The sequence below is a fragment of the Grampus griseus genome (assembly GCF_964374135.1).
Source record: "Grampus griseus genome assembly, chromosome: 4".
Classification (NCBI taxonomy): Eukaryota; Metazoa; Chordata; class Mammalia; order Artiodactyla; family Delphinidae; genus Grampus; species Grampus griseus.
The window spans coordinates 141,984,084-142,008,911 of NC_138997.1; the positions used below are offsets into that span (position 1 = coordinate 141,984,084).

General features: G+C 50.6%; 1 protein-coding gene across 3 annotated transcripts in view; it reads right to left on the reverse strand.

Moving 5' to 3' along the window:
* Window positions 1-24,828, reverse strand: part of RGS12 (regulator of G protein signaling 12) — a gene marked incomplete at its 5' end in the record, with an annotated part of 90,720 nt that overhangs the window by 35,973 nt on the left and 29,919 nt on the right. For all 3 annotated transcript variants that reach the window (XM_082652921.1, XM_082652920.1, XM_082652922.1), the window contains one exon: window positions 13,725-13,746. In XM_082652921.1, coding sequence (XP_082509047.1) covers window positions 13,725-13,746 — 22 coding nt within the window. The remainder of the gene's footprint in view (window positions 1-13,724; window positions 13,747-24,828) is intronic.

A 24,828-nucleotide genomic window follows, 5' to 3' on the forward strand; every position in this document is an offset into this window, starting at 1 on the left:
AAGGCCAAACTGCAGGGGGCGTATAATGTAAGTAAAAAAGAAATTTTGCTTTCTTAGAGCCACTGTGATTTTGGAGTTATTTGTTATTTGCAACATCATTTATCCCAAGCTGATCGATATACTCACCTATAAATTGGTTTGGGCATGTTGCCTTTTGCGGTGTAGATCTTTGACTTCCAAATCATTTTTGCTTATGTTGATTTATCTAACCAAAGTTTCCTTTTCTTCTTAGGCCAACCATATTTTCCTAAACGTTGTCCAATTGACCTGGTAATCAGATGCATTAGTATAAAGTTATTCGTAGAATTTTCTTATAACTTTAGTTCTCTGTTACCTTTGAAGTCATCTTTGTCTTCTTTCTTCTTCATTCTTAATGTTTTTTCCCTCTTTTTCTTGATCACACGTACTGAAGACTTATTTTTTTGTTGTATTAATCAGTTATATACTGTTTGTTTTGTTTTCCATTTTGTTGATTTCTACTTTATGGTTTTCCCTACCTTGTTTTGAAAGCTTATTTGCGTATTTCCCAACTTTTTTTTTCTATAATATATACATTTAATACTACAAAATTTTCTCTGAAAACCACTTTGACTATATCGCACTGGTGTTAATATGTAGCACTATAATTACTGAGCAGTTCTAAACTGTATTATAATTTCCAGCTTAATTTTCTCCTTGACCCATGAATTATTTAGAAATATAGTTTTAAACTTTCAAATGTACAGTTTATTTTGTACTGTCTTTTTGTAATTGACTTCTATTTAATTACCCTGCAGACAGTAGATGTGCTCTGTTACCCTGCAGACAGTAGATGTGCTCTGTGTGCTACAAATATATTTTTAATTTGTAGCAACTGCATTTCTGGAGTAGTACATTGTCAACATTGGTAAATACTTCATGTATCTTTGGGAAAAAAGTGTACTCTCTATTGGATGTAAAATTTTATATATATAAAATTTACGTTGTCTGTTTTATAATTCAACATTCTGTGATCTTACTCTATTTCTTATCACTTGATTTCTTAGTTTCTGAAAAAGGTATATTATAGTCTTCCCCTAAGAATACTTGTCCACTTTTACTGTAGTTCATCTAACTTTGTTTACAAGTGAGAGACTCTATTTTTGGTGCACACTGCCTGCTTTCCTCTTTTTTTATTGTTTTTTCACTTGAATTATTTTGTCTGGTGTTAATATTGCCATACCAATTTTCTTTTTCCTTAGTATCTACCTAAGAAAATAATTAATTTCATTTAATTTTTTCAATCTTCCTGTGTCCTTCTGTTTCAAAATTGAATTTTAAACAATCTAAAAGGAGAGTTTTCTCCTTTGATGTCCTTTCTCTTCCACTGCTCTTATAATCTTCTTCAGGACCTGTCCTAGGCTCTTTTCTCTATGTAGTTCTTCTAGGCAATTTTATCCACTCCTAGTACCGTTTATATTGGAAATGCAATGAAAACAGCAACAGTGATATTGACAATAATAACGGCAGCTATCATTTGCATAGCTTTTCATTATGTGCCACGTACTGTTCTAGATGCATCGCAGGTATCAGTTCCTGTCATTCTCACAGTAGCACTGTAAGATGGGTCCTGGTACCCATCTTACAGACAGAGAACTGAGGTGGCCAGCTGGTGGCAGAGTCAGGGTTTAACCCAGTCCATGCTCTGACTCGTGTGTCTTATCACCTCTCACGTCTCCAGCCGTCTTCCAGTTCCCACTTGTCTCATAGGTTTGAGACTTCTCTTTTCTGCATGATCTCTAATTACTCAAGCTTGCCAAGGCACTAAAGTCCACTGGTGGATTGATGACCCTTAAGCTCATGCTTTCCAGGCGCAACCGTTTCTGGCATCCACACTCAGTTACCCCACTGTCTACACCACATCTCCACCTGGAAATTGCGAACCATCTCAAAAGTCACAGGTCCAAAGCAGAGCTCTTGTTATTGCCCTGTTATCTGTTTCTCCCGACCCTGCTCCTTCCCACCCCTGCCGACGTGGTGACCGCCCCCCAGTGGAGGTCTCCTCACCCTGCGCTCTCCTCACAGACACAGAGTCATCCTCTCTCAGGTCTCCACTACCCCGGATGCTCCTTCTCGGCTTTTTCCTGGCTCTTCCCATCTCCCCAAACTCACATGAGGGACAGCCTCTGCTCTCATCTCAGGGCTTGGCTCCGCTGGACTCGCGGGCCTCTGGCTGGAGCAGGCCCTGCTGCCCGCCTCCATCTCTCCCACCACCAGAAGCAGCACATCCCGCGACAATCCACCGTCTCCCAGAGGCGAGCACGGCCTGTCCACCAGCCTCTCTCGGGTGCTCGGGTCACCTTACACGCAAGTCCCTGCAAAGTCTTGTACGTTACAAGGCTTTCCCTCCCTTCTCTGAACAACAGCATCTGTTTGAGGGTGACACGTTGGCCTGAAGTAATCTCGATTAATGCTGGTTTTAGATACTGATAGAGGTCACTCATCTAAAAGAAACAGTTTTTCAAAAGGCAAACAAAGCCAGATTTAGTATTTATTCCTGGGGGAATGACCTGAAGATTTTTAAAGAGCAAGACAGTAAGTGGCTACGTAATGAAGATCACAAGTGCACAGTCACAAAACAATGAGAAAACCAGCTGCCCTAATATCAACGGCTGTTAGCGGCTTGCGCCGCACTTCCAGTGAAAGCGTCACACCCAGATTCCAAAGTGCTGTACCCCCCCAGCTCAGACAGAAAGAAGCCAAGGTGACTCTGGAAAACTGGCAGTGACTCACAAGTTAGCTCCAAAATGTGTAAGGAAATGCAAAGGGCCTGGAATAAGCAAAACCATCCTGAGACTACACAACCAGATCTCTGAACGCACGACAGAACGACAGTAATGACGACACAAGGTGCTGATCCAATGACAAAGAGACCAATGGAACAGAAGCTGGAAGCCAGAAACAGACCCACAAATATACGATTACCTGATAAAGGTGCTGCTTCCTTTCAGTGGGGAGAGGATCGCCTTTTCAATAAATGGAGCTGGATCAACTGGGTCCCAGACGGGAAAAATGAATCTTGTCCCCTAACTCACAGCATACACAAATACCAGCTGCAGATCATCAGAGCTTTCAATGCAGAAGATAAAACAACGATGGCTTTACCTTCATGAACTTGGGAAGGGCAACGCCTGCTCTAAAAGGATATAAAAAGCATCACAGAAAGGGAAAATGATAAATTGGATGATACAAAGATTAAAAACTTTTGGTCACCAAAAGAGACCACGAAGAGGGCTTCCCTGGTGGCGCGGTGGTTAAGAAGCCACCTGCCAATGCAGGGGACATGGGTTCGAACCCTGATCCAGGAAGATCCCACATGCCGCGGAGCAACTAAGCCCGTGCGCCACAACTACTGAGCCTGTGCTCTAGAGCTCGCGAGCCATAACTACTGAGCCCACGTGCCAAAACTACTGAGCCCACGTGCCACAACTACTGAAGCCCGCGCGCCTAGAGCCCGTGCTCCACAACAAGAGAAGCCACCACAATGAGAAGCCTGAGCACCTCAATGAAGAGTAGCCCCTGCTCGCCGCAACTAGAGAAAGCCCGCGCACAGCAACGAAGACCCAATGCAGCCAAAATAAATAAATTAAAAAAAAAAAAAAAAAGAGACCACGAAGAGAATGAACAGGTAAGCTGTGGGGGAGCTCACCTGAATACATAAATCCAATGTATTTTTTCAAATTTCCTACAAATTTCAAATTTGAATTTTTTTCAAATTTCCTACATACCAATAAGGAAAAGTAGATGATCTAGCAGGAAAATGGGCAGAAGTCTTGCATGAGCACTGAGTTGAAGAGACAGAGATTAGAATCAGGCCAGGCCAGGCTGGAATTTGCAGGTGCCAGGAGGAAAGCTAGTGAAGAAAGAGCTCCAGAAATCTCAAAAGAGACCCCTGGAGTCTGTCGCTGAATTCTAAGGTGTGTGCACACGGGGCGAAGCCCATGAGGCCAGGCAAAGAAGAGCTGGGAGCTGCAGGATGAACGTTCCCAGAACTGACACAGGGTTGTGAGATTTCTGAGTCCCCACTAGCTCTGCTTGAATGCCTGGCCTTCAAAGGAGACCCCACACGTGTCAGGCTTCAGTAGTGGGCTAAACTAGCTTACAGTGAAAGCGACTTTAGATTTGGCCTAGAAAAAAAAGGCGTAAAAACAAGCCTCAAAGGGGCCAAGCCAAGCCCCAAGTAGCTGAACTGCCAATTAGAACAAAGCCCTATACTCTTCAAGGGAAGACAACAAAATCCCGCAGCCAGTCGAAAACCACTAGACATGAGAAGATGCAGAAATGTGACCCACGACCAGGAGAAAAATGAGGCAGTAGAACAGACCCAGGAGTGACAGCGAGGATAAGTGAGCAGTGAGAGACCTGAAGACGCTTAAAGATGTTGTAAACACGCTCTAGAGTTTAAAGGAAAGCGTGAATATGTCAGGAGAGAAGTGAAGGGTTCTAAAAGATCTGACAGGAACTTCTAGAGGTGAAAAATAAACCTCTGAAATGAACAGTCCACAGGATGGAATTAACAGCATATTAAACACTGTAGAATAGATCAGTGAACTTAAACACAGAACAAAAGAAACTATGAAGCATATGGAGAAAAAAAAAAAAAAAGGCTGAAAATGAACAAGTCTCAGTGGCCTGTAGGAAAAACCCAAGTCCCCAGAGTGGGAGAGGGGTAAACAGTATCTGACACTCAACACGCCCCAAATGGCAGATACACAACAAAACCAACCCAAGACTCATCGTAATTAAGTTGCTGAAAACCAGCGAGAGAGAAAATCTTACAAGCTGAGAAGGCAGGCCCAAAGGCCTCTACTTTCTCTCCTTAGTTTTCTTAATCTGCATAAAAGCTGCTTAGGTAGAGCTCTTGCAAAAAGCCACTGAGCCCTCCCCAACCTCAAGGTCGACTTCTAGACCTTTCCCCTAAATTATTTTGGCCAATCAGATTTTCAACCCAATCTGTGTAATACTTTCTCTGAGCAACGTTATACCTATTCTCCTGAGAGTGAATCTAATAAAATTTTCAAGCCACTTGGCAAGTCCTTAGGTAAAAAGCTTCCAGCATTTAAAACAATATTAATTATTTTAGTAAACGCTTCACTGAAGTGTAATACATACCAAAAAAGGGCACAAATCATGAGTGAACACTCGTGTGAGAGGCAGAACACGGGCTCTGGCGGGAGCTGCCTCAGGGTGACTGCTCCCCTGACGGGACACACGGCTTACTAGACCAGTCCTTACACTGCTCTGCATGCTACGGTTTCCTAAGAGATGCTTTCCCCCCAAGAATCAAACTAATCAATCCCCTTGGAGTGGAAGGAGACACACCTGCTTGCAGGTGGGGCCTCTGGGGGGAGGATGAGGAACGCACACAGGAAGGGGTCACAAAGGGGACCCCCTTCCACAGTGACTGCAGTGCTTTGGAGGAAAGGCCTCAGGCAAATACGCCCCAACGTTAGCTGGCGTGGCTTCTAGGAGGAAGGTATGTGGTCACTGGTTTATTACTTTTGAACTTCTGTTTGGTTGAAAAAAATTTCACAATATAAATAATTACTAATAAAAACTCTCTCCAAATATCTTGTAGAACTGGAAAGAAATCAGCACACTGCAAAGAATCTTGGCAGAAATCGAGTCGCTATCCTTCCAAAAACTAAACTCCAAGTCTGACTAGTGTTTACAAAATACTTAGTACTTCGTACCCTATAAATACACTATGCAACTCTGGGTATAATTTTTAGGTTCAAAGCAGACCATAAGGTATGTTACAATATATTAAACTGAAATAAAGACTTCTGGTTAAAACAACCCCTCCCACACAGCAAATAACAAATTAACATTCCATCTCTACTAGTTAGCAAACATTTTTGAAAATGTGCAATTAGGCTGCACTGTTCTTCTGATGAGGAAAATATGGCTTCACCAGAATTCTGCACAAATACCCATGACACCACTCTGAAACCCTTACATTTCTCCTTCTCTTTCATAATTTTACAGGATGCAAATTCATTGCCAAAAATACTAGAGATCATAGTACCTCATATTTTATTTTTAAAGATTTTTTTTTGATGTGGACCAATTTTAAAGTCTTTACTGAATTTGTTACAATATTGCCTGTTTTATGTTTTGGATTTTTGGCCGTGAGGCATGTGGGATCTTAGCTCCGCGACCAGGGATCGAACCCACACCCCCTGCACTGGAAGGCAAAGTCTTAACCACTGGACCACCAGGGAAGACCCAATACCTAGTATCTTAAAGAAGGGTGCAGTTTAACTCCCTCAATTAACAGGCACGTAACCCTCACCACCAGGCAGCTGCTGTAAGAGCCCCGGAAGCGGCCTGACGCGCAGGGCCCACTCCTGCACCGCGACCCCACCAGGCAGGCAGAGAAGGTGCCATCAGGCCTCGAGAAAAGACAAGACACAGAGAGAGACGACGGCGGCCTGAGAGCTTCCCTCCGTGGCCGCGGAGCGCACAGTGTGAGCGGATTGGGGGCAGGCGGCTAGCCAAGAGCTGCCCGGGGGGAGTCAGCTCTTTCCAGAGAGTGACCAAAGCAACAGGAGTTTTTCTGTGCCTTGACGTATTCTCTCACACACGATGGTGTTAAAGGAGAGACCCTCTAAACCCCAAACCCCTGAAGCAGTAAGAGTCACTTCTGGAAACCAAAGTTTACTGTGAACTTTAGTAAAGCGCGAGGGAAACAGAGCTGAGAGGCAGACCTGGATGGAGGGCTGAGGGTTGGCCTTAGGCGAGAGGCGGGAGGGGTCCCAAGGCTGGAGGTGGGGAATGAGGACCCTCGGCTGGAGATGGCCCAGATTGTGCTCACCATGGCTCCCCGGGTGTCCAGCAGGGTCACGGAGCGGGCAGAACCGGGAGATGTGGCCCCGCAGCCATGCCCACTGAGCTACGCTCAGCCCTGGTCAGGTGTGTACAAACTTTTGGGGAAGGAGCCCCGGTGGGCCCTGGAAAGCGATCTGCTGGGCCTGAGACCACTCACCGCCCAGCACCTGGAGGAACGGGCGGAGAGGACTGGAGGCTCTAGTCTGTGACCACCTACTTTGCTCTTTTGTTTCCTACTGAAAGTTATTTCAAAACAAGACAAAACAAACCGGCACACGGCAGCTGCCCAGGTAAGTGTGGGCCACCGACTCTCCTCCCCCCACGTCCAGCACAGGCGGGGGCGGAGGAGGGGCAGTAAAAATCAGCCACAAAGTTAGCAAAAGCAACCAGAAAAGACGGCACCGTCTGATGCCGTAAGCTTCAAACAAGAAAAAGAGAAAGAAAAGAGAAAAAATGAGAACGTTTTGACAGGTTCTGAGTCTAACCCATCCCTGAGTCCCCAGCAGGTGTCCTGGGGAAGGAAGGTGCACCGACAAAACAGGGAAAGTCAAGGATACACCCTTGTGGGTAGAGCCCAACTAGTGCTGAGGGTGTCAGCTCAGGCAGGAAGGACACGGGAGCTCGGCACTGTGGTCTCTCTGGGCTCAAGAATGTCAGTGCCAGAAAGCACAGCGTTAAGGGCCATGGGGACTGCTGACATCCACAGATGGGAGGATGACGTGATAGATGGGTAAATGGGTGGGTGGGTGGGTGGACAGATGGACGGATGGATGGGTGGGTGGGTGGGTGGATGGATGGGTAGGTAGATGGATGGGTAGATGAGTGGGCGGACGGAGGAAAGAAGGTATAGAATATGCAAAAAGCAAACACAAAGTCTGGTCTGGAAGAAAACACAGCCTAAAAAGCTTTAGAAATTCTTCATGTTCTATGAGAGAAAGGGGAGAAAGCACAGTTGATGAAACAGATTGAGGACAAAATCAATACTATTACAAAATGAATAAAAAGTAAAAGAAGAGGCAAGATATGTCTGAAAAATCAAATTAATAACATAGAAAAAAACCTTTTACAACTAAATTGCCTTTGAGTATAACTGACTGACTTTCTCAAAGAAGGAGCAGAGAACACTCTTGGGCTCTTAGAAACCTCCCTGGTGAGTGAGAGCATAGAGGCCGAGGGTCTGACCTGCTTAACGGTGGCCACGTGATCAGAACTCCTTCCGAAGATTTGCAAACCTATCTGATAAAGGATTAATAAACATAACATACAAGGAGCTCATACAACTCAATAACAAAAACCCAAATAAGCAGATTAAAAAACGGGCAAAAGACCTGAGGTGAATATATTCTTAGACACAGAAGACATACAAATGGCCAACAGGTACATGAAAAGATGCTCAACATCACTGATCTCAAGGAAATGCCAACCAAAACCACAATGAGATGTCACCTCACACCCATTAGTCGACAGTCTTGTCTATTATCAGAGACAAGAGGTGAGTGCTGGAGAGGGTGTGGAGAAAAGGAAACCCTCCTACACTGTGGGTGGGAATGTACATTGCTGTAGCTGCTGTGGAAAACAGTCTGGAGGGTCCTCAAAAGAATTAGAACTAGAACTACCATAGGATCCAGCAACTCCATTCCTGGTGATTCATCCAGATGAAGCAGGATCTCGAAAGATATATGCATCCATGTTCACTGCAGCATTATTCACAACAGTCAAGATATGGAAACAAGTTAAGTGCCCATGGAGGAACGGATAAGGAAATTATGGTGTGTGGATATATATATATATATATATATATATTACGTATAATGGAATATTATTGTCTTAAAAAAAAAGAAGGAAATCCTGCCTTTGCAACACCATAGATGAATCTGGAGGACATGCTAAATGAAATAAGCCAGACACAGAAAGACAAAAACTGTATGATCTCACTTCTATGTGGGATCTAAAACAGTCCAATTCATAGAAGCAGGGAGTAGAATGGTGGCTGCCAGGGACTGGGGGGAGGGGGACATGGGGAGACATGGGTCAAGGCATGAAAAGTGTCAGCTGTGAGATGAGTAAGTACAGCGTGGTGACTATAATCGTAGTGTTTTGTACACTTGACATTTGAGAAGAGTCGATCCCAGTGTTCTCACCACACACACAAAAGGTGCCTGTGTGAAGTGACAGATGTGTTAATTAGCTTGATTGTGGTGATCATGCCACAATGTGTATGTACATCAAAATATCACACCATATACCTTAAACACATACAATTTTTTTTATCAATTATACCTCAATAAAGCTGGAAAAAAGTAAAATAAAATAATTTTTAAAAGGGAAAAAGAAAGCCTCGCGTAGGAAGCAGTTACTGATATCAGAAGTGAGTCCGAACAACACGCACGGGTGGGTACCGAGCACGACCTAGGGCGCTGACCTCGTCTATAACCGGTTTCTCTTTGGCTGCATCTCACAGCCCAGGCTTATGACGTAGTCCTGGTCACTAAGGGACCATTGGCCCGACACCACATACTCAGCTGCTCTCCACGTTGACTGTAACTACCGATGAGTCTAACCTGCCAGCACACCTCTCAGCTACCAGTTACAAAGGAACTAACCAGCAAGCGCAGAGCCTCCACCAGACCCCCGTCCCCCTCTCCCAGTACTGAGTCCCGGGACTGAACCGGCTCAGGCAAGGCCCAGAGTTCATGGAGCCAACGTCAGTGCCCCAGGCTGGTGACACCCGGGCTCAGTGGCCAGGGCTCCGCAGCTGCCAGGTGACACGGAGCCCCACCGCTCCGCCTTCCCTGTCACTTCCTAACCTGCCGGCCCCCTTCCTGACGTCCTATTGCTTGGCCGAAGTTGTACTTCGTTGGAAAGGGGCAGACGGAGAAAAGCAGGGCAGACAGTAGACATAAAATCAAAGGCCGTCTCCATTCAGAAAACAAACAACAATTAAAGAATGCATGTCTTTCATCTCAGATATTATTTCTGATTTCAAAAGGTCCCGGTTTTTATGTTAGAACAATAATCAGAAATATTACAAAGTACTGCTTATTAATTTATGGCAACAGAGTTTAAAATCCACTCCAGAACGATCTGTCACACAGAAGAAACTGCACGCGTGTCCCCGTGGACACTTGGGCCGCGGATGCAGAAGCATCCTCAAAGGCCCTGGCCACGCCCAGCAGACAGTTCTGCTGCCGTATTTTACAGAATGGGATTCCACTAAGCTCGCTTGCTTCTTTTTTGAGAGGGTTTCACGAAGAAGGAAAAACTGAAAGCCACCGCCCTAACGGCCTAACGCAGGCCTTAGCCCCGAGGCCCTGCTGTCTGCCATACTGTAAATGCCCGAATTCAATATTCACTTGACAAACACCTCCTGTGCCATCGCTGTGCTGAAGCCACCGCGCGAAGGTCACTGTCCAGTGGGTGGAGGGAGCAGACAAGCCAGTGACACCGATAAATAATTAAAATGATGGTACCTCGTCAGCAGTGTCGGACGGAGATGAAGCCTAGGCTGACGCTCAAGTGAAGGCCGGGGTGGGCGGCGCAGGGCTCCGGGGGGCGCTGCCCCAGGCCGGGGAGACCACGCTGGCAGCGGACAGTGCTGTGCAAGCCCACCGAGACCCCACGCGTCTGAGGGGCCGCGGGAGACTAGGGGAGGAAGTCTGCCAGCCTGGGGGGTGGAGCGAACCGCGAGGGGCGGAGTTTAGGCGGAGGAAGTGGGAGGGGCCGGGATTCAGGGGGCGGAGACGGAGGAAGGTCACGGGGAGACCCTGGGGCCACAGCATGCTTGGGGAGAAAGAGCGAGGTTGGAAAGGCTAGGTTGGTATGTGTATGAAGCAGCTAGAGAGAACGTGCCCCGTGCCCCAGACCCCAGACCCCAGACCCCAGGAGCCAGAGCCGCGTCCCCCATGGTCACGTGCCTGCAGGTGCAGGCGTTTATTCGAAAGCTCCCTAATGCCCCAACTTCCCAACCTCAAGGGGCGGGTCCAGTATCGGCAGAGACAGCCTGGCCCTTCCAGGGTGTGGGAGCTGGGTGGGAGGGGAAGTCCTGGCGAAGCTGCTTGGTACTACAGGGTAAAAAAGAAAGAAAATAAGAGAGTAAACTTTAATTACAATAAAGCTGCCTTGTGCCAAACCCCCGGTTCAGGGACTGGAAGGCTCTCTCCCCTCTGCTCGGGAAGGCCTTACAGTGCCACCAAGCTGTGGCCGCCAGCTCCCCAGGGTTCCGTTCCCACACGGGGGGATCCGGGGTGAATAAGCGTTCGGACAATTTGCCACAAGGCAGGTCATTGCATTTTAAGCCTCTCACGTGCTAGGATGTTCTTCCTTTTCTTGAGGTAGAATCTGCCTCCCTGGACTCCCTCCTGGTCCTGGTTTGCCCTCCACAGAGACTGACCTCTAATCCTTCCTTCACAGGGTGGTCTCTGGCTTTGGGCCACTCTCCTGAGAAATCGAAAAGACACACTTCTGGTTGACAAAGATTGCGAAAGCAGCATTGTCCAGCTTCCTTAAAATAAAGCCACAAAACTAGCTATATGGTGAGAACACACATAATAAAGGTATGAAGTGTGAAATGAGTCCAAAAGTTAAATGAGTCCAAGTGACCTCACCGGCAAGGTGAACTGAACACAAAACATTCCTAAGTGCTGATTTATTAGTCACCCAAACCAGGCCGACGGCTAGGTGGAGGCCGCGCGGCTTGTGAAAAGGCTGCTCCCCAAAGCCGGTCCTGAGTCACTGCAGGACTCGTTTCCCATAGAAGCAGTTTGTTCCTGGAGCTCCCAGGCCCCCAGGAGCCGGAACCTCCTGCTCAGCACGAACATGAAACATCTCTGTGGACACACGTTCTGAGTTTGTGCCTGGATCCTCTCACCAGCCCCGACCGCGGATGGGGTAAGGTGACCCCAGGAAGCAGGTGTCAGGAACTGGAGGGTCCAGGGCTGAGACGCAGAGCAGTGCGCCGTGAGCCTGGGTCTGCAGTGAGGCAGACCTCAGAGCCTGGGCCCCAGCCTCTTAACTTGGTGTCTGTGTGACCCTCCTTCTGCCTGCGTGCTTCTACCTGTAAAGATGGCTGAGTATAACACACACCTCCTGGAACTAACGTGCAGAATAAATGAGATCGCTTTTTCTTCTTATTTGTAAGCAGAAAAGAAATTGAAGATGGAAAATAATAAAAGCATGGAAAAACTCAATAGGACACACACAACTGTCTGGTGCAGTCCCTGAAATTGAAGGCGTGCTCAAGAAATAGTGACCTTGCCCCCTCCCTGCTCTGCCGCAGAGGGACTCATGAGGGAGGGGCCCATCCTGAGTGGCCCGGGGCCTGAGGCAGGAAGAGAAGTAGGGACTTGGGGGTGGGGAGCCCCAGCAGGGCAGGGGGACCACTGCCACCAGCCAGGACACCACTTCCTTAGAAAGGACACAGGGCTGTGAGTCTGGGACTTCCCACACTTGGGAAGTTTAACTTTCCAAAAATTGTAAAATGAAGCATATAATAAAACTCCCCGGGGTTCCTGCATCTACCGCTGACAGAAGAAACTTTAGAGATGAATAAAGCTTAATAATTATGATTAAATTGAACATTTTAAATAAACTTCTCAAATGTATAAACGTCCTGCAGAAATGAATGCCTTCTAGCAGAAAAGATAAATGAGCGCACAGGAGAAAGGTGAACATGAACAGAACACTGTGAAAACCACTCACTTTATCCTGGAGTTGGTTACAGGTCCTATTTCCTTTCATTAGGGAAGCTTTTCCCACTCCTAGCTTAAGGTGATTAAATGACATGATTATTGTTGTACATAAGACAGGTAACATAATTCCTTTTATGAAAAAAATAAATCCCCAGACACAGACTTTAGGATCTGTCTGGTCTCAGCTTCAGGTATCTGCACACTTCTCGTACTTCCCACGGCTGGACTGACCCCAGCCGGCGGAGGGTGACTGGCGTCACCTTCCAGGCCGAGCCCCGCCGCATATCTGCCACCCTGTCTAAGGCTCATGACTGAAGTCTGTAGTTGTTGGACAACAGAAACCCTTGGTTTCTCTTTAGCTTACAATAAAGAGGGTAACGTTGAACCCCGTGACTCCCCAGCTCTGGCAGTACTTGGGACCCACAGCCAGCAAATAAATGAAAATAAAGTGCTGATACATTTTGACAAATTATAAAATTCAACTCTCAATAGACAGAACAGAGTAATTAAAAACAAGTAAAAAAAACCGAAACTGTGAGCATAGGACTTTTATGAGTATTATCAGAAATAAGGAACATTTGGAAGAAACTCTCCAAATCATTTTGAAGGGTTTTTAAAACTCACGGAACTAAAATGATAAGGGTTACATCGAGAAATATCTTAAGTGAAGTAGGATATCTCCGGCCATCTGCTTTTCGGGGAAGTCCCATTAAAAGAATCCCCTGAACAAAACCACTTAAAGGCAGAAAGTAAGCTTCCTCTTCATCCCACACCTCTCCAATTATCTACTAAACTTTTCCTAAGAAAGGGAAATTTAGCAACTGAGCGTCTCACCCGAATTTGCTCAAATTCAGGGAGAGCTCTACAATCTCCACTTGCTGGTTTACAAGCTAGTTCTACAAGGCAGGCAGCAGGTCTTTACCTGCTGGCACAGGAATGCGAGGGGACGGGCGAGGGTGCTGTCACACCCAGCACGTCCCTGCGATAAACTGCTTCCAAACCCCAGGTGGCAGCCACTGGGAGGAACGGAGAGCTGCCCCCAAACTGGCCCCGACTAAACCCTCCCCCCACCCAGGGAAGCAGAAAGGCCAAGAAAACATCGTTACGAGTGAGCCAACAGCAAATACACTCCACATTTGAAAACTTCGTTAAAAATAATAAAAATATACATCAGAAATTGTGACTTACCACCATCAGACACAGTTGCAGACTGAAAGAAAAGAGAGAGAGACATGAGTTAATTGGGCCTCATGACAGGTCAGGAGATGATAGCACGTCCACGTGAGGAGCAAAAGCAGACTCTGGCCGTTCCCGTTCTGGGAGCGGGTGTCCAGGAGACCAGCCGCCTCACTGGGGCGCGTCCCTGCGCTTCCTGGGCGAGCCGGGGAGCAGGCCGGGCGGAAGCAGCCCATCTCCACTTGGGGACAAATCCCAGCACGTTTGACATCGCCGTCTTAGTAACAACCTCGGTGAGAACCGTGTTACAACTTCGGTCTGATCAGCCCGGGCTGGAGTCCGTGAGGCGCACCCACGTCCAGGAGGCAGGCACCCTGCCCACTGTCCGTCCAGGGCCAGGCGCTGCCCTGGGCACATCACAGCCCCGCTCGGCGCTCTCACGCCGAGGCCCGGCCCGCGCAGGGGTGAAACCGCCCCGGTGGTAGCAGACTGGGGGCTCGCCCACAGCCAACCCCGACCACCAGGCCCAGCCACCCTGAGCAGACAGATGGGGACAGGCCAGGACTGGAGGGAGGAGGCCATCGAGGGAGGTCCTGGAACGACAGGCGGGCTGGGCTCCCAAAGAGCTCTGAGCAATCCTCCGATGGGGACAGCTGAGCAAGGCCCCCTGGGGACCCGCCTGTGGGTCAACAGTTCTGAGGTTGCAACCTAGGGAAGGTCACCTGGGACATGGAGGGAGAGGGCTCCGGAGAAGGAGTCGGGAAAGGGAAAAGCTGGGCGGAGGCAGGAGAGGGTGTCGGTGGCACAGACACCAGGGAGCCTTCACCGCGGGAAGGGGAGCAGGTTCAGTGCAGGGCAACCTGCTGCCTTGTTGACATGTCCTGGTCACGGCACAGGCACAGCTCCGAGAGCAGCGGGCAGGAGGGCCCCAAGGCAGGGACGGGGGCCAGCGGGCCGCTGGTGCGGTGCCGGGCACCGGAGCGGGCGTGCTGCCCTCTGCGTCTTTGCCCAGCGCTGGGCTGGGCGCAAGGAAACCTCCCAGCCACGCCCTAAGAATAAACCCACTGCAGAACCCCCAGGCCTTGCACGCCTTCCTCTCCGCAGAGGGAAGGGAGACCGGAGTGCATGGCGTGGAGGGTGAACGGGGAGCCCCTTCCCAAGTTCTGGGCCCCCCCAACAAGCAGAGGTCATGTTTTAAGACCCCTAAGGCCAAAGCCAAACAAGTGAGGACAGAGGTGCCCCAGATTAGCTGCTTCCGGTGGAAGCCCCATCCCCCCGGGGGAGAGAAAGCATGTATTTGTGGCTGAATTTTGAAAAGAGCCACCATGTCAACTGCATCCCCTACTCACTGTTTGGCCCTCCCGTCGCCAGCGCCAGGGCCCCCCAGACCTTGCCTCCTTGACTTCACGGAAGACAAGGGACGCTCTTGGTCGCAGCCCCTCACCTTGTGGGACTTACACCTACCCTCCTGCCCCCAAGGGTCTGTCCTCTGACAGCGAGAAGAAGAGGCTTCCTGACGGTTTTAGGATGGGGCTCGTCAGCGTTTCACACCATCGTGAGCCCTCGGTCAGAAATACTCTGGAACTATGACCTGGTACCTTATCCGTATATTTTTCAATAGTAAACACACAGGCTATTGTGGGTCCAGCTTTGAAACCTTCATCTTGCCAGACAGGCAGGCAGTGCGCAGGCCCCAGCGAGCCACCAGCCCTCACACGCCAAGGGCCTGGTTTCCACCGGAGAAGCGCGGGGTGCGTCTCCTTCCCAGGGTGGACGAGTGCACTGTGGGAGGCTGTCCTTCTGCCCGTGCTCACAACAAATCACCTATGATCGTGTTGTAAATTAAATAATATCAAAGGCAAATTACTCCCTTGAGATTATGAGAAGAAAATCTGCAAGGCCATACACAGAAGCAGAAATACTATCAATAACAATTTTGAAAAATAAGTCATAAAATGCAAAATCCACAAATGTGAAAGACGTGGCTCACTTCATGTTACAATCATGACTAAAACTAAAGTCTCAGGCTTCAGCAGACTGAACAAAATGCACTAAAAAATCTCACACGTATCCCCAAAATGAACTGAACTCAAGATCCAGGAGACAGGAGTGTGCCTGAAGCCAAGAAGGAGGTGGCAGCTGAGTGCGGGCAGCCCACGGGGAGGCGGGGTGGGCTGGGGAGCGTGGACACGGCGAGCAGGGCGGGCTCAGCGCATCTGAAGAGGCTCCAGCTGGGGGGCTGCCAGACTCCAGCGTGGGGGGCCACCAGACTCCAGCGTGGGGGGCCCTCTGGTGCAGTGTGAACAGATCCAGGTAAAGTTCCCCAAACGTGCTTTTAGAGCAGTTTTAGATTTATAGACACATTGTGAAGCTAGCACAGAAACAAACATGCTTTCTAACATACTGCTGCTCCACAGAAGCAAGGGGAACCGTGAAGGAGGAGAGAGGGGGAGGGAACAGAGAGCAGCCAGCAGACGCCAAGGCCGCCAGGCGGGACGCAGGGCTGAGCGGCGCGTGTCCACTCACTCGGACGCTCATGGGGCAAAGAGCCCCAACTCCGGCAGCCACAAACACAAATCCTCCGGGAAGGCCCACAGGAGTTCCAAGAGTGTGAGCCTGCCCAGACGTGAGCTCACAATTCAAAAATCCCCCCCCAAACCCAAGGAAACCCCACCATGAGAAAGAACCAGCAGAAATAGCAATTAACAGAATCTCAGACACTGGAAGGTTCTAATACAGATGTCAAATAACCATGAAATTGTGAAGAAATAAAAGTTGCAATAAAGAAAAGAGGAAGTAAGGTGGTAGATATGAAAAATAACCCAACGGAATGATTGACAATGAAAACTACAACTGCTGAAATTAAACACTCAGTAGAGAGGTTAACAGAGATTAGAGGTTGAAGAGAAAATTTGGGGATTGGAAGACAGACCTGAAAGAAATCACACGGATGGCAGCACAGAGAGGAGGCACAGGAAACAAGCAGCAGAGACTAGGCTGCACTGGGAGGGTGCACAGAGAGAAAATCCTGGCCAGCCTGCAGCAGGGCCAGCGAAACCCCCTCAGGAGTGAGAGCTGCTCTGCCCACAGGCCATCCCTCCGGGAACTTCTCCACGATGCCCACCAGGAAGAGGCATCCTGGGTCCAAGTCTCAGTTGTGCCGCATTTTCCAGGAGGGACTCAAAGTCTACAAGCCACAGCCTCAGGGATGTACTTCCTTCCCTTTCCCCACTTTGGGTAGCTGTCCCAAGAGTAGGCGTCTGTGGAGCCACAGGCTAGTGGCCTCTGTGTGCTGAGGGTTCTCCCCGAGCGGCCGGATATCCCCGCCCAACCAAGGCCCTAAGCTCTGCACAGAAATCCTTGACGAGAGGCAAGTTCGCTCTGGGATGGCTCCTGACACGAATCAATGCAGAAGGATCACCGGAACTAGGTACGCAGCCCTGCCTCGCGTCTCCCACCTTCTCTGTTCGCGACTTGTTATCCTGGCAACTGTCTCCATCCCAAGCAGACGTTAATCCGAAAGTAGAGCTCTATGGAGACGCACCTCAATATCACCTGGACACAAAACTACTGTCCCGCTCCAAGTTTCCATACTTTTGGAGAAGTCGATGATGACTTCCTGACCAGATTACTTAATTTGCAAATAATGTATAATTATCATTAACCTAATTCTCCCATTTACTCTCTAATATTTATTCCATTTATAAGCACACACCTGGGAGTGACAGAGCTGGGCCATCACGTGAACCGACGTGAGATATCCCCCAAAAGGGCCCGCTGGATCCCTAGTCAGCGTCTGATTCCTTGGCCGTTTTGAGAAGGATACGGAAGCAGGCTACGGAGCACATCGCAGGGGCTTCAATATCAGAGGAGGTGAGGCTGAAAGAGGTGACACAGCGCAGCACGGGCGACAGGTGCTGTCACGGGAGGGGGCGGGGGCGGGGGCCAGCGCCTGGCGTAGGGGCAGATGAGACGGTGCAGGCAAGCAACCTGCCGACAACAGCCTTGGGGGAAAGGCAGGCCACCCCCAAATCGCTTCTATTGACCTTGGGATCGGCACGTCCAATTCTGACCCAATTACCCTTGTTGAGCCTGGCTTGCACTTTTCAAGCACATCCTGGTTGACAGGGGAAGCATCGAAAATGGCAAACATTCAGAAACCCCCACAGATAATTCCCAAAGAAGATCCCCCACAAAGGGTGAGAAGGACCAACTGCAGCTCAACGTGACTTTTAAAGTTAGGCATCCCCCAATTTCCTGGCCTGCTTAGACCACTATAAACGTTTTCACAAACTAAAACTTAACTTGCCTAACGTTTGTTCTCATACTCAGTATAATTCGTATCAACGTGTTTTCATTAGCCTGTACTTCTTGGGTTCTTCCCGCATTCCCATATCACACGCTCTTCTTATAAAAAGTGCAGCTGCAGAAAACAAGCTGCCGGTTAAAAGGTGCTGGAAAGTGAGCATTTTTCTGTGCTTACAGTTTAAACACATACCATAACTAAACAGCGCTAAAAAGGTCTATGATATGTCTCCAAGACTGGGGTTTACGCTAACGTAAATACACTTGCTTTTAAAAACTTACAAAGTATTTAGACACGTAATTTAAGTTCAAACGATCTCCATGCCTCAGGTCAGCCTCTTACACCTGAGAGCTCAGTGTGAGCTGATTTGGATCTATTCCCAGCAGGAAATGTGTCTGGGCCACACATGTGCACAGATATTTTATTTTTAATTAATGTTTTGAACGTTCTAGATAATTTCTATGAAGAGTGCTATATGATTCTGGTTTATCAAGGCCGAGTCTGTCAGTGACATTTGACAATAGCAGTTATGAGCATATATCATTTCCTAATGACGCGGTACATGGTAATATACAGATATATATTTTCAATTTTGAGCTACTGACAAAATTTCCTACATAAGAAATATTAAATAACCATCTCTGGTTCTTAAAATAAGAGACCAAAGGCTTGTAACTTGCCTAAACGTTTTGAAAAAAGAGATAATCCCAATGATGAAAAGCCTTAAGAACCTAACAATTCAATTTGCATCTAATTTATATTCATTTGGCCTTTTAAAAGCTTGATCCTCTAAGTTGTTTTTTTTTTAATATTTATTTATTTGATTTTTATTTGGCTGCACCGGGTCTTAGTTGTGACATGCGAGATCTTTAGTTGCGGCATGTGGGATCTAGTTCCCTGACCAGGGATCGAACCCAGACCCCCTGCATTGGGGGCACGGAGTCTTAGCCAATGGACCACCAGGGAAGTCCCGATCGGCTAAGTTTTAAAGCGACTGCTCGCTGGACGGAGCACAGAAGAGAGCAGGGGGTATGGGGCAGGAAGACCACAAGGGGCGGGATGAAGGGCCATCGGACAAGGGATGGAGGGCCACCCTGCTGGTCCCACCCACACGCCAGCCCGCCCTCTGCCTAGAGCTCAGGGGCCTCCACAGCAGGCCACGACCCTCCACGGAGCCATCAAATCAATTCAGTGCATCGTTAGCAGCATTTGTGAAGAGATGAGACAAGATGGGATAGAACAACGTGAAAGCAAAACACCATGAATGCCCCGGGCTCTCCGCTGTTTTAGAGCCCGGCCTCAGAGCTGCACGTCTGCGTGCACGCGAGCACACACACCCCGTGTGTCCTGATGTGACACGCATCCCCTGCGCGGGCTGTAGTCCTGGGGTGGTGCGTGGAGAGCACCTGTGCAAACGTGGGGAAGCCGTGTGTGAACGGCTCTGAGAGCAGAGAGGCAACCTCTCCCTCCCCTTGGCCTGGAGCACCCCATCCGGTCCCTAGCGCTCACCTGCAGCCTCACCTGGAGAGCCCACTACCTGGGCTGCAGCTTCACCCACGCCTTCTCCAGAGAAGCCTTCCACAGCCATGACACCCTGTACTCCGGTTACATACAGGACACGGGGTGACCTCCCATAGACCTCGAGGGGCCCGAACCAAAGGGGCAGTGCCCGCGCCCCAGCCCAGCCCGGATCCACAGCATTGCACACACACTGTGCACACACACACCCCGCACTGTTCCTTCCCAGCAGTTTCAGCCAGAGACAGCTGGACGCAAGGCTCACGTGCAGCAAGAAGAGTTCTAGGTTCAAACCACGACTTCACAGCAGAGGGTCTCTGCGAGCCAGAGGCTGTGGCGACAGCAGAACGACAGCACCACAGGTGTGCTCAGTGCTGCCCAGCGACCAGCGGGGTGGCCGGACACAAGGCGGGCTGGGGCTCACCAGGCAGCTCACAGCGCTTCCTGGGAGGGGTGGGGACAGGCAGTGGGGGCCTGCAGTCGGAGGGCGCAGGGGCCCCAGCTCAGAATGCAATCTGTGCGTCTCCTGTGTGTGTGTGTGTGTGTGTGTGTGTGTGTGTGTGTCCCAAAGAGCTCTTCAATCTCCAATAAAATCAGAAGAAACCGAAAACCCACAATCACAGCATTTTCCTAAGAATTTAACAGCTAGTATTTCCACTGTGCCCTTGGAGAAGCCTCAGATCATTCATTACAAAAACAAAAGCCCAAAGGAACACGGACGAGGTAGCACACGGGCGCCACACCAACGCTAGGGGTTTGGGGTGAGCATCCAACTTTACACGAGAACCCTCTGGCCTCACTGCTGAAATGAAGACGAAGATCCCCTCCACACTGGCCAGCCCAGCGGAAGAAAGACCCACATCCCCACTGTGTAGACAGGGTGGGAAGTCTCAGAGGGTCTGGGACAACTTTCACGTCTGCATCCCCACAGGACAGCCAGACTCCTGCAAGTCAAGTTAACGTAAACGCTGGCCTCCTGGGATGTCCTGGGCAGGAAGTGGCACTGAGTATAGCCTCAGACAGGCTCGCTCACCGGGAGCTCCTTCTGGATAAAGAGTCCACAGAATTCGAAGCCCCCTCTCTTCTGAACTTGGAGCCCAAACCCAGGAAACGTTTGAAACGTTTTCTCACGGAGGCCGAGGTGCAGCCAGCGCTTGAAAACCTCTGCTCGGCGGAGCTGGAGCCCCTGCTCCCCAGGCGGGCCAGGGGCAGTGGCAGGGGGCGCCGGCCCTGCGGTCAGGGAGCGTGGGAAGTGGGGAACGCGCTGGGACGGCTTCCACTCACTCAACAGAACGCGCGCTCCTCCAGACGCAGGGTGCCTGCCACAAACCTGCAACCCAGGAGCTTATGCGAGGGGCTGGAGATCAATCCAGAAAGTCAAGTCCCCGCCGTCCCGGGGAGGCAGGTGTCCCGGAGTGCATGGCACAGAAGGGGGCCGACGTGGGGCAGAGCGAGCGGGGCCCCCAGGGCCCCAGGCAGGAGAGCCAGCGGGCGAGGAAGTATAAGGTCAGACAGACTTGGAGGGTCTCGGAGGGTCGAGCCCAGGGGCCTGCTGACCGCAGGGCTCTGGGGTCGGGGACCCCGGCAGGAAGCAGGGCTGGGCCCTTCCCCCAGGCCTCCCGCACGTCCTAAGGGACGCATCTCCAGATCTGCAGAGGTGGGGCGGGGAGGGCAGCCTCGAAGTAGCAGCGGGATGCTGGGACACAGACAGGTCCTGCTGTTTCAGGAGGAGGTGGGCCCAGCTTCCACACCTGCCAGATGAGAACCGTGTGCTCAGAGTCGAGGGGAGAAGCACTCACTGAGGGGACCCGGGAGAAAGGAGCTGCCTGCGGCCACGCAAACAAACAAGAGAAAGGAGGGACAGGACGCAGGGGAAGCCCAGTTCCAGGTGACCCAGCCCCTTACAGAAGGGAAGATGTGAACAAAAGGGAAGATGATCGTTTCCTTCAAGTGTACTAGGAGGCCTTCTTCTACAGATAACAAGAATCAGAGCGTTAAAAAGGGAGAAAAGAATTTGTGCAGCCCACAGATCAAGTGGGGTACAGTGGACGGTCCTGGACAGACCGAAGCCACTGCCCCATGCAGTTTTCAGGTGAAGAGGCCTGGGGCAGAGCAGGCCTGAGTGACTGGGGTGCACCCAGCATGACGGGATGCCCGCTGGCAAAGACCGCTGGACACGCAGCCCGGTGCCACCCCGGCTCTGGTCAGGACCACCCAGGGCGGCAGAAGCAGGAGAAGCCGACGTGGGGGGAGAAGCCCGTGAGCACAAGTCAGCTCATCTGAGCTAAAAAGAAACTCGGTCAACTGAAGGGCTCCCTGACAGCCCATGAAGCTTCTCCCAGAGAGGTTCAGAGAGAGCGGGCCCCGCGCCTCAGACACGCCAGCCCACAGAAGGGCGCGAGCTCAGATCTGCCCCTGCCCACGCCGCCCGCAGCCAGCGGAGGGCCAGCCGGGGTCCTGGCGTGCGCTCTGCAGGGAAGGGAGCAGCGGCCCACGCCTGGCCACCCTGCGCCTCCCGCTTTAGGTCCTCACTGCCCCAGCACACGGAGCTGCCTTCCTCCGGGGCTCCTCCCTGGGACGCACTGCTCAGCATCGCATCCCCTCAGCTGCGCCTGGACCGCGCCATCCGCTCAGCGGGCGCCCGCCGCCTTGGCCGCCATGCAGCCCGCCCGCTGCGGCCGGTCCTGACACCTCCCTGCTCAGCGCCGCCCAGAAAAGACTACTGTACCGTTTTTTACAGGGCAGCCTTTATTTTCAAATCCCACCCAGAGCCCAGCGCACGCAGGGGTGAAGCCCCTGGTGTCAGGCAAGCTCCCTCCGCGGGACTCCAGAGCCCAGAGGCACCTGCTGGGCAGAGGGAAGGCCGCACGGAGCTGCCACACCCGACTCCCAAAGACCGCCCGAGTGCGACGCGGCAGAACCTGTATGCACGCCCGGGACCCACAGGGCTGAGCGCCCTCCCGGAGCAGCCGGGCCACCGGAGCGGACGCCCAGGCGGGCCGGACATCTCCGCCCGGCGGCACTGGGTGCTGTGGACACGGACTGTGGGTCTGGCGCAGTGAGAGCAGAGCGGGGACGCAGGGTCAGGTCGGCCGAGGTGGTGCCCACGGCAGTGCCCGGGGCCCCCGACCTCACAGGGGGCTGCTCCCACAGCCCAGAAGGCGGTGTGGAGCCTGCCGCGGGCTGCGGTGGCGTGGGGTCACCAAGCTCTCCGGCCCGGCCCTCTGCTTGGCAGGGCTGCCTCGCCGGACGGCACATGGCCAATTCTGTCGCAGCCCTCCTGGGCCGCGGCCCGGCCACAGCGCGGAGCACCGCCGCGGCCCCCCACCCCAGTGAGCCAGTCAGACACGGCAGGGGCACTCGGGCACCGCTCCAAGGTCCGCAAGGGGGTCCAGAGAGGGAGCCCACTAAGCCTTCCTTCTTCCCGCAACGATTTCTCGCGCCTCCTCAATATGCGATCTTACTAGCCCCTGAGGCTGTAACAGCCCATCGCAGTGTGGTTTAAATATGATGATCACGTTGTTTTGGCAAAGGGGCAGATACATTTCAAAGTCTACTTATATTGGACCTCATTCCTAAAAGATGGGGAGGGCTTCCCGGGTGGCGCAGTGGTTGAGAGTCCGCCTGCCGATGCAGGGGACACAGGTTTGTGCCCCGGTCCGGGAAGATCCCACATGCCGCGGAGCGGCTGGGCCCGTGAGCCATGGCCGCTGGGCCTGCGCATCCGGAGCCTGTGCTCCGCAGCGGGAGAGACCACAACAGTGAGAGGCCCACATACCGCAAAAAAAAAAAAAGATGGGGAAACCAACAGGTTCATCTGGCCAGTGAGGGCCTTGCGTTCCTGCCGGGTCCGCGTCCATCAGCTTCCCTGTGCGCTTCTTAGATGGCTACGGGAGATGTATCCTCTCACGGCTCACGGGTTCTCCTCTCCAAGATGAAAGGCGCTACGAGGGACACAGCGCCCTTCACAAGTCATGGCTTTCCTTGAGCACATGCACACTGTGGCCGGGGCCCTAGGGTTCCTGTGACACACCCATGGTAGAAATGGACAATCTGAGGCTCAGGGGAGGCACAGAGCTGGCAAGGGGAGGGCGGCCTTCCCACACGGGCCCCCCAGCACTACTGCCCTTCACCCCAAGACGTCTCTCACTAGGACTGACCTGGAGGCCACGGCGCTTTCCGCCCCCTTTCCCACCGGTCCGCGGGCAGAGCCGGCCGGACCCGGAGGACTGCACACTGCCCTACCACCTTCCAGCCCATTTCCTATTGCTTAAAATATGACCTTACCAGCCAGATTTTGTTATTTGCTGGGTTGAGCATTTGCAAAATTTCAAAATGAATCCAAATCGTTTATGTAGGCAAGTAAAAGGCAGATTTCTAGTGATTTTTTTTTCACTCAAAAACCATTTTCTAAAACTTGCTTCTATATACCATGGGAACGAAAATGCAGCCTACATATATGTACAAGTTAGTAACTGGTCAATTGGTGCATATATCGGACACAATGTATCCAAAGTTCCCTCTTCCACCAGGACGTGAAATGGAGTGGACAGGAAACGTCAGTACTCCTGCAGAGAGGGTCAGAGGCAGGCAGGCAGCAGGCTCTCCCGTAAACATCGAAGCCGCCAGCCCACCCTCTCACGTGAGTTTTATCAGTACAAGGAGTTTTCAAAATACATAGTAAATATTTTTAAAATCCATTAAAATCTGCACTTCCTTCACAGGCAGGACTCTTGGCCTGTCCAGCAGACCTACTTCTATTTTCTATTTAAAGGGAATGATGCAGTCATTTTCCTAAACCCAACACCCAAACCAGTCACTTCTGAGCAAGGAGTTCCTCCTGCTGTTCTCTACAGAAGGCTCTAACTAGACATCAGGAGAACATTTTAAGATGAAACAACTCTCAGAAAAGAATGAATTTAAACTGGTACCCAGTAACTGGGAACAATCTTTTGTAAATAATTTAAATTTATGTTTGCCTTTACATCAACACAGCACAGCCACGAGAGGAAAATAAAAATTATTTTTTTTATTTAATCTCAAATCTTTTAAAAACATTTTATAGTAAGTTCAACTCTATAAGCTTAGATACTAATCAATCATTCCACACGATTGCCAGTAAGTAGTTCCCCGTGCATGTATATGAAGCAGAACCAGCTCATTACATTTTAAAACGCTAGATCTATGCAACCAGACCACTTTGCTGTACAGCCGACACTAACACGCTGTAAATCCATTTTAAAAAAGAAAACTACACTTCAATTTCAAACAAGAGAAAATGTTAGCTATGAA